We start from the raw sequence: 12,459 nt of genomic DNA, 5'->3' as shown, positions 1-12,459 counted from the left end.
CTACCACTTTCTGTTGCAAGCGCCGTATTAGTGTTGGTGACGTATGTTCGTGACCTGGACCCTCACCATGGACAATTTGACGAGGTGGTGCGTTCTGGGCACGTTCTGCCCTTTGAAGAGGAAATCTTGTCAACGTATATGGGAAGAACGGGAGACAGGAATGAAAGGCGATGGGAAATTGATAAAATCAGTTAGGTTTGCGAATGAACAAGTCTAGTTTACCGGTCAGCCAAGGGATTGCAAGCATTGCTGAGTGCATTAGAAAATAAGGAGGATAAGTGTGGGTTGAAAATGACTGAACAAATTAAAGGCTATGCGCAACAAATGGTAAACAAAACTCCGTATTACCACAATTCACAATTTATGGACGCACACGACCGTGTTTTTGCTGTCGCGCAGTATCATCAGGGGAAAAGTCCGTACAAGGTTGATAATAGCCCCAGGAGATGTCCTTACTTACCCGGGGGACGTATTACTTTGTTGTTTTGGTTCCTTCTTCATCTACCCATCCCATCGGAATAGAATAGCAACCACAACGCAACCCTCTGCGGACTTCTCACCTGATGAGGCTGCGTGTCAGAGAAACTACTATGATCGTGCTTTAGGAAATTGTGGTCCTGCGGATATTTGTTTTACCATTCCTTTTAAATGTGGAGAGATTCCGCATAGTTAAGCCTGAGACAGTGCCCCGCAAAGGTTATGCGGATTTAGAGAAAGAGGACACACGTTAAATATTAAAATGGGAGTTCAGAAACTAGAGCAAATGAAACAGTTTGTCTTTATTGGAAGTTCTTTGGACCAAACTTATTATTAAATAAGCAGGGACATAAGAAGAAAAATTGTGTTTGCCGAAAAGGGTTCGCGAGGAGGAGGGCATTGATGACAGGGACGTTGAGTAAGGATATTAAGAAAAGTAAGATCTGGTGCTTTCCCAGATTATTTGCTTTATGAAGTTTTCTCGAGTCTTCCACCGGGTCAGTGGTTCCATATTGGCCGACGTTTCGATGCCCGACTCGTGCATCGTCCTCAGGGTGGGTGAGTGCAATTTAATTGAAATTAGAATGGCAGAACGTAATTTCAACAGGGACTCCGGCTATTCCCTCATCGATGCATGGAAACCTCTACTAATTGACGTTATAATAGGAAGGAACAGACCACAACGGCCCGGCGACCAATCAGGAGGCTCCTCCTCTTCGGACCAATCACAATTCATCTCACCCGCGAGCTCCAGTTATATAAGATAGCCAAATGTGACCCGCCATGGATTCAACGGTGTCATTCGTCAATATTCAGGGTGCCGTGTGGCAAAAAAAACCGCTAATTAAAGAGCATATGAGGTCCAAGGGAGTCTCTCCATCATGGGGCTGGTGGAGACTTACCTGCGCCCGCACTCAAAGTTTTATATCTCTAATTTTCAGGAATTCGGCACTCCTCGACTCTCTCCAAAATCAGGTGGTGTCACCATTCTCATCAGTGACGATGTCCCAGCAAAGAGACTGCGATTTCCGGAGCCAATTCAGGATAAAAATGAGGGGGCCTTACACAAATAACGATTGGAAAGAAAAAAATCAACGTGGGAGTCCTCTACTCGAGGAGACAAGACAATCTCCCCACCAAGGCCCTAAAACACATCACTTCTCTACGGCAACCCTACATCATACTTGGTGACCTACTGGTCTCATCCGACATCTTGCATTTTCTCGGTGACATCCCGGAGATGACTGCCTGACATCCGATCATATGCCTTTCTCCTTTCCATTTCTCCTTATCACTTGGGCACACACCAAGTATTACACAGAACTGATTATGCTATGGTAGACTGGAAGTCCTTCAACGCAAAAATCGGTTACGCGACGGCATCCATCTCCACCCTAGCATCAACTAAAGAAATTGATGTCGTAGGCGTAGAAACAGTTGAGGAGGCATTTCGTGTTACAAGGAAGGACCTCCCCACAAAAACCATAAATCCTACACGCCCACCACTTCCGCAACACATAGTTTCCCTCATCAAGTGGAAAAGAAAACTCTACAGGCTATGGGTTAGAACTAAAGATGAGACACTTAAAACAGAATGGAATAGAACAAATCCAATCATCCGAAGGAAAATAATACAGCACAAGGGGGCGGTGTGGGAGAAGGCGTGCATTGACCTCGACCACCGGGATGGCGGCAAGTTCTGGCGCATGTTTAAGGTCCCCACAGGCCAGAAAAGGAGCGAAGCAACTGGCATTATCGACGACCCAGGTGGAACACCAATTGCGCTCCCTGAGGAGAAAGCAGAAGAATTCCGCCGGGTGCTGAACAAGATACACCACTCACTGGGGGACAACTTGTTCCGAGAGGACCATGCCCGAATGGTAGAGGACAACGTGGCACACCTACCATTCCCTTTGCAGCCTACATCCATCACATCAACCACTGAACATCAACATCTACATCTACATCTACTTAATACCCCGCAAGACGCCGCAAGGGCGTGTGGCGGGGGGTGTTAGGACACCACCCGTAATTTAGAAAAGAAAAAGACGTAATTTAGAAAAGAAAAAGAAAAAAAACCGCATGCAATAACCACAAAATCATATATAAAAAAAACATGGCATACATTCATGCATGAACACTTACACCCCACACACATGCAGACACTCAATCTATATCTTACATACACATACACCTGAAAGTATACCTAACAGCTTTGCAGTGTTTAACTTTGCTCCGACTTGTAAATTCAATGTTTTCAATATTTCTAAAGTGACTTCGGTTTCTTACTATTATGATTTCTGATTGTTCGGGGAAAGAATGAGTATTTGTACCTATCTGTCTTGGAATCTATCTCCCTTAGTTTATCTTTGTGGTCTGATCTACCTAAGTAGTGTGGGGCCATTATAATTCCTTCAGTGTCATAGTTAAACTCGTTTGTTCTGAACCTTTCTAAAAGTCTAAGCCTCGCTTTTTCTCTCCGCACTTCAAGTGGTTCCCAGCCTAAATCCCCTAAGAGACCTGTCACAATTGTGTTCTTATCATAACAATTTTTAACGAATCTAGCGGGTTTTCTCTGGACTTTATCTAATTCTTTTTGCCAAATTTTCTCCCACGGATCCCAAATACTTGCGGCATATTCCAAATGAGGTCTAACTAGAGCAAAATAACACCTCTCTTTAACTTTTTCATTATATTTCCCCACCACTCGTTTTATGAAGCCAAGTTTCTTTAAAGCTGATCCGCATATTGTCCTGATATGTGCTCCCCATGAAAGGCGTGGTGTTAGAACAACCCCCAAATATTTAACTTGATTTGCCGTAGTCAATACTGAACCCTCTATTTTGTAGTTTATATCCAGTTCCTCACTTCCTTTATTCCAAAATTTCAAAACTGCGCATTTATCTATATTAAGTGTTAATCCCCATTTATTGCACCATTCCGAGATATTGTCTAAGTCTCTAGAGAGTAGCTCGCGATCTAGTTGGCTCCTTATTTCCCTGTATATCACCGTGTCGTCAGCAAATAACCTTAGATTGCTACTAACGTGTGTGCTTAAGTCATTTATGTATATTAAGAACAGAAGAGGCCCTATTACACTTCCCTGGGGGACGCCCGAAGTTACATCTCTATCCGTTGAGCACAACCCATCTATAACTACTATTTGTTTGCGGTTTGACAAGAAGTCTCTAATCCAATTAATTATTTTCTCATTGATCCCATAGTATTTAAGTTTATGTAACAATTTATTGTGTGGGACTTTGTCGAAGGCTTTTTTGAAATCCAGGAATACTGCATCGACTTGTGTGTTGTTTTCTCCCGATCTAAGTATATCGTGAATGAAGAGACAAAGTTGTGTTTCGCAAGATCTGCTTTTCCTAAATCCGTGCTGGTTGTGGATTAGTATTTTCCTACTATCAAGAAATATCATAATGTTAGTGACAATAATGTGTTCCAATATTTTACAAGAGATCGATGTTAAAGAAATGGGTCGGTAATTAATTGGTTTATCCCTATCACCACCTTTATAGATGGGAGTTATATGGGCTAGCTTCCAGTCGCGAGGCACTGAGCCTTCTTCTATCGATTTTAGAAAAACAATATGTAAAAACGGGGCAATGTCTTCAGCTAATTCCTTTAATATTCTAGCAGGTATTTCTTCCGGACCAGGTGCCTTGTGTGCTTTGATACTACGGAGCAGATGTACTATTCCCTGCTTGGTCAATGTAAGATCGCTCATGTGTTCCCTGGGTGGGTGTGGAGGATCGTTTGGTGCGTTTGTGTTTTTGTTGCAGACGCTCTGGAAAAAATGGTTTAAAATATTTGTCTTTTTCACGCTATCTGTAATGATTCCTTCATTTTCCGTCTTCAAAGAGTGAACAGTTGGACGTTTACCCTGTATTTCCCTAACATAGTACCAGAATGACTTTGGATTTTCCTCAAGATATTCGCTTAGCCATTTAGATTTAAAAGAGTGTAGTGCTGTGCGCATAATACTTTTCGTCTTACTACGACATTCTTTTAGTTGCTGTTTGGATGTATTCATATAAACTATATCGTCACTTTTTAAACTCTTTTTAAAATTTGACTGTAGCTTTCTTTGCCTTCTTAATGCCGATCTGACTTCCCCGTTGTACCATCTAGGTTCCTTACTGTCGCATTTGAGTTTGGACGGGATGTACGTCTTCATTCCTTCGCGTAAAATATTTAAGAAATAATTCCAAGTGTTCTCTATATTTGTTGTCAGTGTTTTTGTCTTGTATTCTGGTATTTTATCTTTAAATATTCTCTTAGTCCGTTAAAATATGCCTTGTTGTATAGGTATATTTTACGCTTTTCTTTGTTTATTTTGACGAACTTAGTTTTTAACTCTACAAGAATAGCCTTATGGTCACTGATTCCGTCTATTATTTCAATGTTAGTAATGATTTCGGGCATAGAAGTCGCAAAGATGTCTAGTATGCTTTGGCCCCGTGTTGGTGATTTAACAATTTGTTCTAAGGAGTGTTTTGTGAATATATGAAGGAGTTCTAGGCATGAATCTCTGTTTTTGGCAGATTTTCCTACGCAGTAGTTGTCCCAGTCAATTGACGATAGATTTGTGTCACCAGCGATTTTAGTAATACTGTTGCTTTGTCTTTTCTGATAGCGGATATTTGTTCGTCGAGCTTGTGTAGGACATCTGTGTTAGAATCTGGGGGTCTATAAAATGAACACACGAATAGGCTTCTGCCGTTGTAGTCCTTAATGTTGCACCAAACGCTTTCTATGTCATCTACGTCGCATTCATATCGTTGGCTACTAAGATGTGACTTTACTGCAATGAATACTCCCCCACCCAACCTATTTGGTCTGTCCCTTCTGTAAATTGTGAAACCGTTCGGAAAAACCTCATTGTTTGCTATATCTCCCGTGAGCCAACTTTCCGTTCCAACTACTATGTCTGCGTTTGTACTGACAAAAATATGTTCAATATCCGATATTTTGTTTCTAATGCTACGGCAGTTTAATGTTATAATTTTAATATGGCTAATAACTTCTTGTTTTTCGGTTTTATGTACGCTAACAAAACTGTTTTGAGACGATTCGTGGTGAACAGAGACAAAAGAATTACATTCACTTGCATTGCTATCTGTTATGTATGTAGAGGCACCAATTTTATTAAATTTATGTGGGTTATATGTTGCTTTAACGCAAGTGTTTGTTTGTTCAATTTTTTTGGGGATTTGAGAGGCATTACCTGAACTGAATTGACAAAAAGCGCTGGATTCTACTTTATTTTTCCCAATATATGACCTACGTTCTTGCCTACCAGCTATGCTAAACCCTCGAAACGTGTTCGTGTAACCTACGCGCTACCAACTGCGATGCCTCGGCAGTATAATGGACCCCGGAGCGATTAAGGGGTACCCGACACGATGAGAGGACGAGCCTCAGATCAACGAAGTCCGCTCCGATTCCCCGGCAAAATCCCAGCAATCTCTGATTTAAACCCTCAACGCGGCTCCAAACGAGCCTTCCGCGGTCTACACGCGGCACAATACTACATACGAACATAATTACATAATGGGTAGCATCCATGAATACGACTTGGTATATGCAAGAACTTGTATGAACACCGCCCCAGGAGATGACCTGTTACACCGGTAAAAAAATTAAACATGCCCTTGCCCCTCTTGCCATCCTAAAGATATTCAATGCCACGATGGTTATTGCCCGCTACAATGGCGGAAAATGACCACTGTCATGCTACCGAAGCCTGGCAAAAACACCAAGAAAGCCGAGAACTGTAGACCTATAAGCATCACCAGCAATCTCGGCAAATAGTTCGAAAGAATTATCGTGGGACGAATGAAAACTACCTTCGAAAATAACGGCGTATTGCCATCGCATCAACACGGTTTCCGTGCAGGCAGATGCGCTGTGGACCCCCCTGCACTTCTCACCACGGAGGTGGCGTAGGCAATAAACCAGCGAAAATTCATGGCGGCCCTATTCCTAGACATGCAGGAATGTAGATCGAATGAGGAAAAAGGAACCAACTTCCCTTCCATTTACAGCTCCCATTATCCTGGCGACGAATAACACCCCCGAGGAACCCGAAAATGGAGAGGAGGATCTTGATGAACCGGAAAAGGTGACGGGGCTGGTGACTAAGGATGACGTCCTTAAGCTGCAGACTGTCCGTCTGGTGAACCTTCACCCGGGTCAAAGGGAGATTGCCGTCTCGCTCCGGGGTCAAGCGGTACCCTGGGGCGGAACGTCAGGTGCCTCTTGTCAAGGAATGCGGTGCTGCCGTGCGCGGCGCCCGTTTTGTCGTGAGGTGCTCTGGAAACTTCAAGTACAATTCATTAAAAACCCAAAATATAAGAAGGCTGCCTTTTTTAATGGATCAAATTCGCGAAATATGTCTTTACTTTCGTATTAAGCGTGTCTCACTGATGGAAGGTGCTCTTCAAACATCTATAAATTATTTAAGAATCGTTTCAAAACGTTCCCTTTAGATAACATCGCGATTCACACCATAAAAACCCGTGTAAAGCCCATGCTGACTTCCCATTTCTTTACTCTTGGTAGAAAAGTTCCTGGAATTCACTGGACAATATTTAATATAATTTATAAGCGTCAAACATTCTTGGATATTTATTCTCAAAAGTGACGGGACGCCATTCACGGCTAGAGCCTCTCTGTACACTCATAGAGGGTGAAGAATGTTAGGCACACGAGAAAAGGGCAGAATCAGGATAGAAATGGATGTTGGACGGGTTGGAGGGAGGAAGGAAGTATTCAGAGATGAAGAGGGGCTTGTTTTATAGTAAGATGTTGGGTTGTGTTTTGCCAGGAGAAACATAATATTTATTTGGCCCATGTGTCCATCCAAAATCTACCTTAACCGGATTTCCCATAATAATAATGTCCGGTACTACTATTAGGATTCTCTAGAAAAGTCCAGTATGGTAACTTCAGCCTGAGCTCCATCACTACAAGTCCCAAAATATTTTGCAGTGAATGCTGTTTCGGACGATAAAATCATTAGTAATATTAATGATTTCTGAAATCTTGGTTCTCGTTGGAAATCTTTATAAATCATAAAATCTTCTTGAATGATGTTTTTGAAATCATATCTAATAATCATATCACACTGTGAATCATTGGAAATCGACCTTCTCTTTAATCGGAATTGCCTGTTTTATAGGTGAGTTATAGAAATTTTTTAAATAGATCAAATTCGCGAAATATGTCTTTACTTTCGTATAAAGCGTGTCTCACTGATGGAAGGGCAAGTGTAATCCTTCATCTAATTGGGAAGAAGTATAACTTGGGATGGAAGAACTTCGATCGACACCAAGCGAAGAATAGCCAAAGAAAAGAAGGCTTTCATTGAGAAGAGGCAACTACTGTGTTCAAAGAACGTAAGATTGCAAACATAAGGTTGCAAATGCATAAGATTTTTTCGCTTTCTGACATGAAGTCGGGTTATGACAACTTTCATGTTGTGATGTGTGATTTCAAATTTCAAAGTGATGTTCGTATTAACTTCTCGCCAATATTATCTGAGTAACCGGTCACAGCTATTCTTTTTGAAGAACTACATGAAAAGCCAAGTTTTCATTAGATGAGCAATTAGATTTGTTGGGAAATTCTGGCGGTAGCAATTGATATCCGTTTTCAGCGCTGGTAAAATCGGATGTCAATATTTACTCGTGTAATCTTTAAAACAGTAAAATTTAAAGAACCTTAAAGATGTTATTGTATTCAACTTGTCCATGAACATATTTTTGTTGTGGGAATGTCTTAATAAGCGCTTTATCGTCCTTTTGTCCTTGCCTCGCGTCGATCCCATCAATGGTAGGTCTGTGTTAGCAGTTGCTTACTTCTGTTGGCAAAAACTTCCCGAAAAACACGAGAATTTCAGTGAATAAAAATAAAAAATTCTCAAACTTCAAATAAATGTATTCAAACTCAAGTAATTTACCTGAAAATGGGACCCTCCGTCGCCAGCAAAGAACGAAGGACAGAACTGAAGTCGGAACGGGAGCGACACCATTAAAACAACTCCAACTTTGTTTCCCGGAGACCTTGGTCCATAAGTTTAGGGCAAAGCGGAAGAGGCAAGCGCATTTGATAAACTTTTGTGGGACTTATCTGTTCTCTATTCAAATATCCCTGGAAATTGGTCTGCTATGTTTTTTCTTCCGAAAACAAGTCTGGAAAAATTTAAATTCGAGGTTCTCTCCTTGACCAACGTTGAGCTGGAAGGACAAAATAGTTCGTAGGCATTTTCGTTAGTGGTAGTTATTAGGGAAGGCGACCGACGGTTGAGGTCAATTGTCCCATTAGGAATAGATGTGGGTAATTCGGTATGGTAAGAATTCTCGGTAGTTTTAATTTTTTTTAAGGGTGTGTCCTAGCAATGGAAGGATGTTCAGGGAATTGAGGAATGGTGGAGAAAAACCCGGCGTCGGTATTAGCCTACTCTTATAACGAAAGGCACCAAGGGATCACAAAAATCAGCGTCCCATCCGAAGGACAGCGTACTCCGATGGAAGTGCTTTCCACATGGCACCCCAAGTAGGGGTAGGGATACCATTGGAAAATATCCTGCTCCCTTTGAGATTCGAACCTGGACCCTAGTGGTGGGATGTCAGTATAATGTGCCACCACTACCGCACCATTCCTTACTGTCACTTCTTCCTAAACTCTTCGGGATAGCTCTGCAAGGATTTACATCTATTCCCACAGCCTCTTACATTTTAATTTTCCTCCGTGGAATATTTTATAATTACGCATGACTGAGCGATGTAGTCAAGTCCCGCCGAGCGACGGAAGGTTAAAGTTATTTTATTTAATGTGACATCTGCCAATATGTGCCGGGACTCTTGTTTCGTTTACCTAGGGCGATCCTCCATACTGATACACCGATGTACATGAACATCACTATAATGACTTTTGAGGACCACTAGCTCTTTGAAGAATATAACTGCAATTGAATAAAATGGAGTTGCCAAATATTTATTATAGGTGTTGGTTACGCTCCAGCATGGTGCTATTTTCCTATCAGCGGACAGGGAATTCTTTTCGATTAAAATTTTGATGCATTTCTTTATTTTTTTTCAATATCAATGATAGAAATTCATATTAAAACACGGATGCAATCGCACTTTTTCAAGTGCAATTGGTTATCCATACTCCATGCTTAGGTTTCGTGCCTGATGATGCCGTAACACGGTGTAACGTGTTGTACGAACAAAAACCCTTGGAAAAGTATTGCTGTAGATGTGTTTTAATGTCAATATTCAATACTTCCACGAAGTGAAATATGAAGCAATTGAGTTTTGTCGACGACAGACCTATTTCCTAAAGTGGAATCGGTCAATTCTCATCACCTTGCACCTATTTCGACCCTTGTGACGTAAATTGAAGACTCAATGTGGGAATAACTGCGGAAATGCAATGAAAGGGTCGCTTCAGCGGGGTCATCCGCTGATGGATTATTCGCCCAGACCGGGGTTCAGAATCGAACCCCGTTCAAGCCGATTGATTTTTCTAGTGGAATGTGTCCCGTTTTAAAGGCAAAGTTATGATCAGAACTCATTAAATAACCGCTTTTTGCTATTGCGGGAAATAAATAAATCTCTGTTACTGTAAAAGGAGTGAACTCAATTTCTAATTTCTTTCTCTGTTAGGTGCATTTTACGAGATGATATAGAATTTACAAAGAACTTTCCATCAACCAGGACTCAGATTTTGGTAAAAACATGCATATGCTATACTTATCGGCGTATAAGTCATTAATCAAAACAACTTTGAGACCTAGTAGTCAATAGTTAAGGCAAGTCATTCACTTTGAATTCTTGCATTAAACCGGTTAGCATAACCAATATTATGAAATAGAGTGCCGAATTTTAGGAAAGCAACATAATCTTCCACCTGTTGGGGACGTGAAAAACTTGACAACACGCTGAGCGGACATTAGGAAATTGCTCGTTGAATCTATAAAATATTGCATGCGGTTAACATAAGATTTGAAATGTCTCCAGTGACGGAGTTTTGGGCTTTGACCTCAGAAGGGCAGACGATGGTGACTCATAGTGTCCACTTCCTTCTCTTAGGCTTGGTGCGCTTGTGAAGATTCCTGGTTTCTTTTCTGGCCGCCAAACCGAATGAAGGCATCTCGGAGTCCTTGACAAGACGGCGACTTGCCAGCTTTATTTCGGCTCTTGATGCGACTCCGACTTCATTGTCATCGACGACTTCCAAATCTATGCGCGTGGGACAATATCTTTTTAAGTAAGAAATTTCGAAACAGTTTCAGGCTTATCTTTGTGATAAAATAAACTTCGCATTTCCACATAAAAAGGTTTAATATTTCACACGACCATGGTTTGATTCGATGGACGCTGATGCGCAGCATCGAAACCATGGTCGTGTGAAGTATTAAATCTTGATGTGGAGGTGCAAAGTTTCTTTTTCTACCCTCATTAAGAAATTTCAAATTAAGTCCGTCGAGGACACTTTATCGAAAGATTAATGAACCCAGCTAAAGTATTTTAGTCAGAGTTAATCTCTGGGTCCACTCGTATGTTGCTGATTGTCGATTTAAATATAAAAATATTACGAATGCTGTTCAATTATGGTCTTCATTTATTTTGGATCGAGAACCCTCGGGGAAAGAAATCCAATTTAAGTTGAAGTAGCCCATGAGAAGGATGGGAAATGATGCTGAAAATAAGAGAAAGAAAGAGGAGACTTACTGTATAAATATGTGGTAGGTCCTCCAAAATGAGCCCGGGCAATATGCTCCGTCGCCCTGTTGTGGTACTCTTGCCCGGCGACCTCGGCAATCGCTGGTTCTTTCATCAACAGTTGTCGCATTTCGGGAGTCTGCTTCTCCTTCGGTGCTTTCATATTATTTTCAGCTTCACTCATTTCGTGTTCGGGCCAGTTCTCTACTGCCAAACCGATTTCGTTTCGAAGTTTCTTCACCTTTTCCTTAGTGAGTTGCAGGGTTTCGAAGGCTGTAATTTTGCGATTCGAAATGCAATCATGCCCTTAATATGCCACATTTGTGGCGCACAATAAAATCACAAGATTCTGTTTTGATATCAAAAGCTCACGCCTCGTGTTGTTTTTACCGGACAACTTAAAATTTTGCGATCCTAATGTTATTCCTGTGGATTTGAAAAAGACGCAGCGGGAAGCGGGGACATGATTACAGCAAAGGATGTTCAGCTGACTCACCATTCATTCGAAACTTTTATGCTCCACAACGTGAGTGATTAAATGAATCTTTCGCTTCAACTAAATTATTTTACTCACGATTGGCGATTTGACTCATTATTTCCTTGAAGGTCATCTCGTTTATGGTTTCTGTCGCCATGGCTATTTCATCTGGCGTTTTAACCCGGCCCACGACCTCGTGGAGGGATATAATTACGACTCGCATATCCAATAGTTTTTTCGTTAAATCTTCAACTAGTTGTTTTGATGTTTCTTTTATCGTCTTTTCCCTCCGTAATTTATCTCGGTACGTCTCCTCGTCCTTTTCGTGCCTGTTGAAGAGTACAACGAGGTCAATCAGTCGAAAAGAGTAATAAGGCGGTAATTACATTATTGTATTTAGTTTATTCGTAAGGTGTAGGAGACTAAGTGAAACAGAAAATGGCACATCTAATGAAAGGTGATTCCTCACTCAAACTTAATCAATGAGGATCGAGATGGTGCGGTGGCTATCGTACTGGCGTCCCACCCAGAGGGTCCGGGTTCGAATCCCGGCGGCGTCGAATTTTTTTCAGTGGTATCTCGATCCCTACTTAAGGTGCTTAGTGGGGAGGGCACATTGAGTGAGTACGCCGTCCGTCGGATGGGACGTTAAGCTGCGGACCCCTCGGCGCCTTTCGTAAAGAGTAGGCTAATGCCGACGCCGGGTTTCTCTCCACCCTTCATCCTTTCCTGTCCATCCCTAATGGCGTAAATGACCTC

At 41.6% G+C, this 12,459-nt stretch overlaps 1 protein-coding gene across 1 annotated transcript in view; it reads right to left on the bottom strand.

The window, feature by feature from the left end:
* Positions 1–6,644: 6,644 nt before the first annotated feature.
* LOC139688208 (uncharacterized) overlaps positions 6,645–12,459 on the bottom strand; it is a 32,722-nt gene continuing 26,907 nt past the window's right edge. The window contains exons 6-9 of the mRNA XM_071585637.1: positions 11,797–12,029; positions 11,232–11,495; positions 9,370–9,457; positions 6,645–6,804 (exon numbers count right to left, since the gene is read on the bottom strand). Coding sequence (XP_071441738.1) covers positions 6,645–6,804; positions 9,370–9,457; positions 11,232–11,495; positions 11,797–12,029 — 745 coding nt within the window. The remainder of the gene's footprint in view (positions 6,805–9,369; positions 9,458–11,231; positions 11,496–11,796; positions 12,030–12,459) is intronic.

This window comes from Hetaerina americana, unplaced genomic scaffold (genome assembly GCF_022747635.1).
Source record: "Hetaerina americana unplaced genomic scaffold, ioHetAmer1.1.p SCAF_2, whole genome shotgun sequence".
Lineage (NCBI taxonomy): Eukaryota > Metazoa > Arthropoda > Insecta > Odonata > Calopterygidae > Hetaerina > Hetaerina americana.
This window is presented reverse-complemented; position numbering and strand designations above follow the sequence as displayed.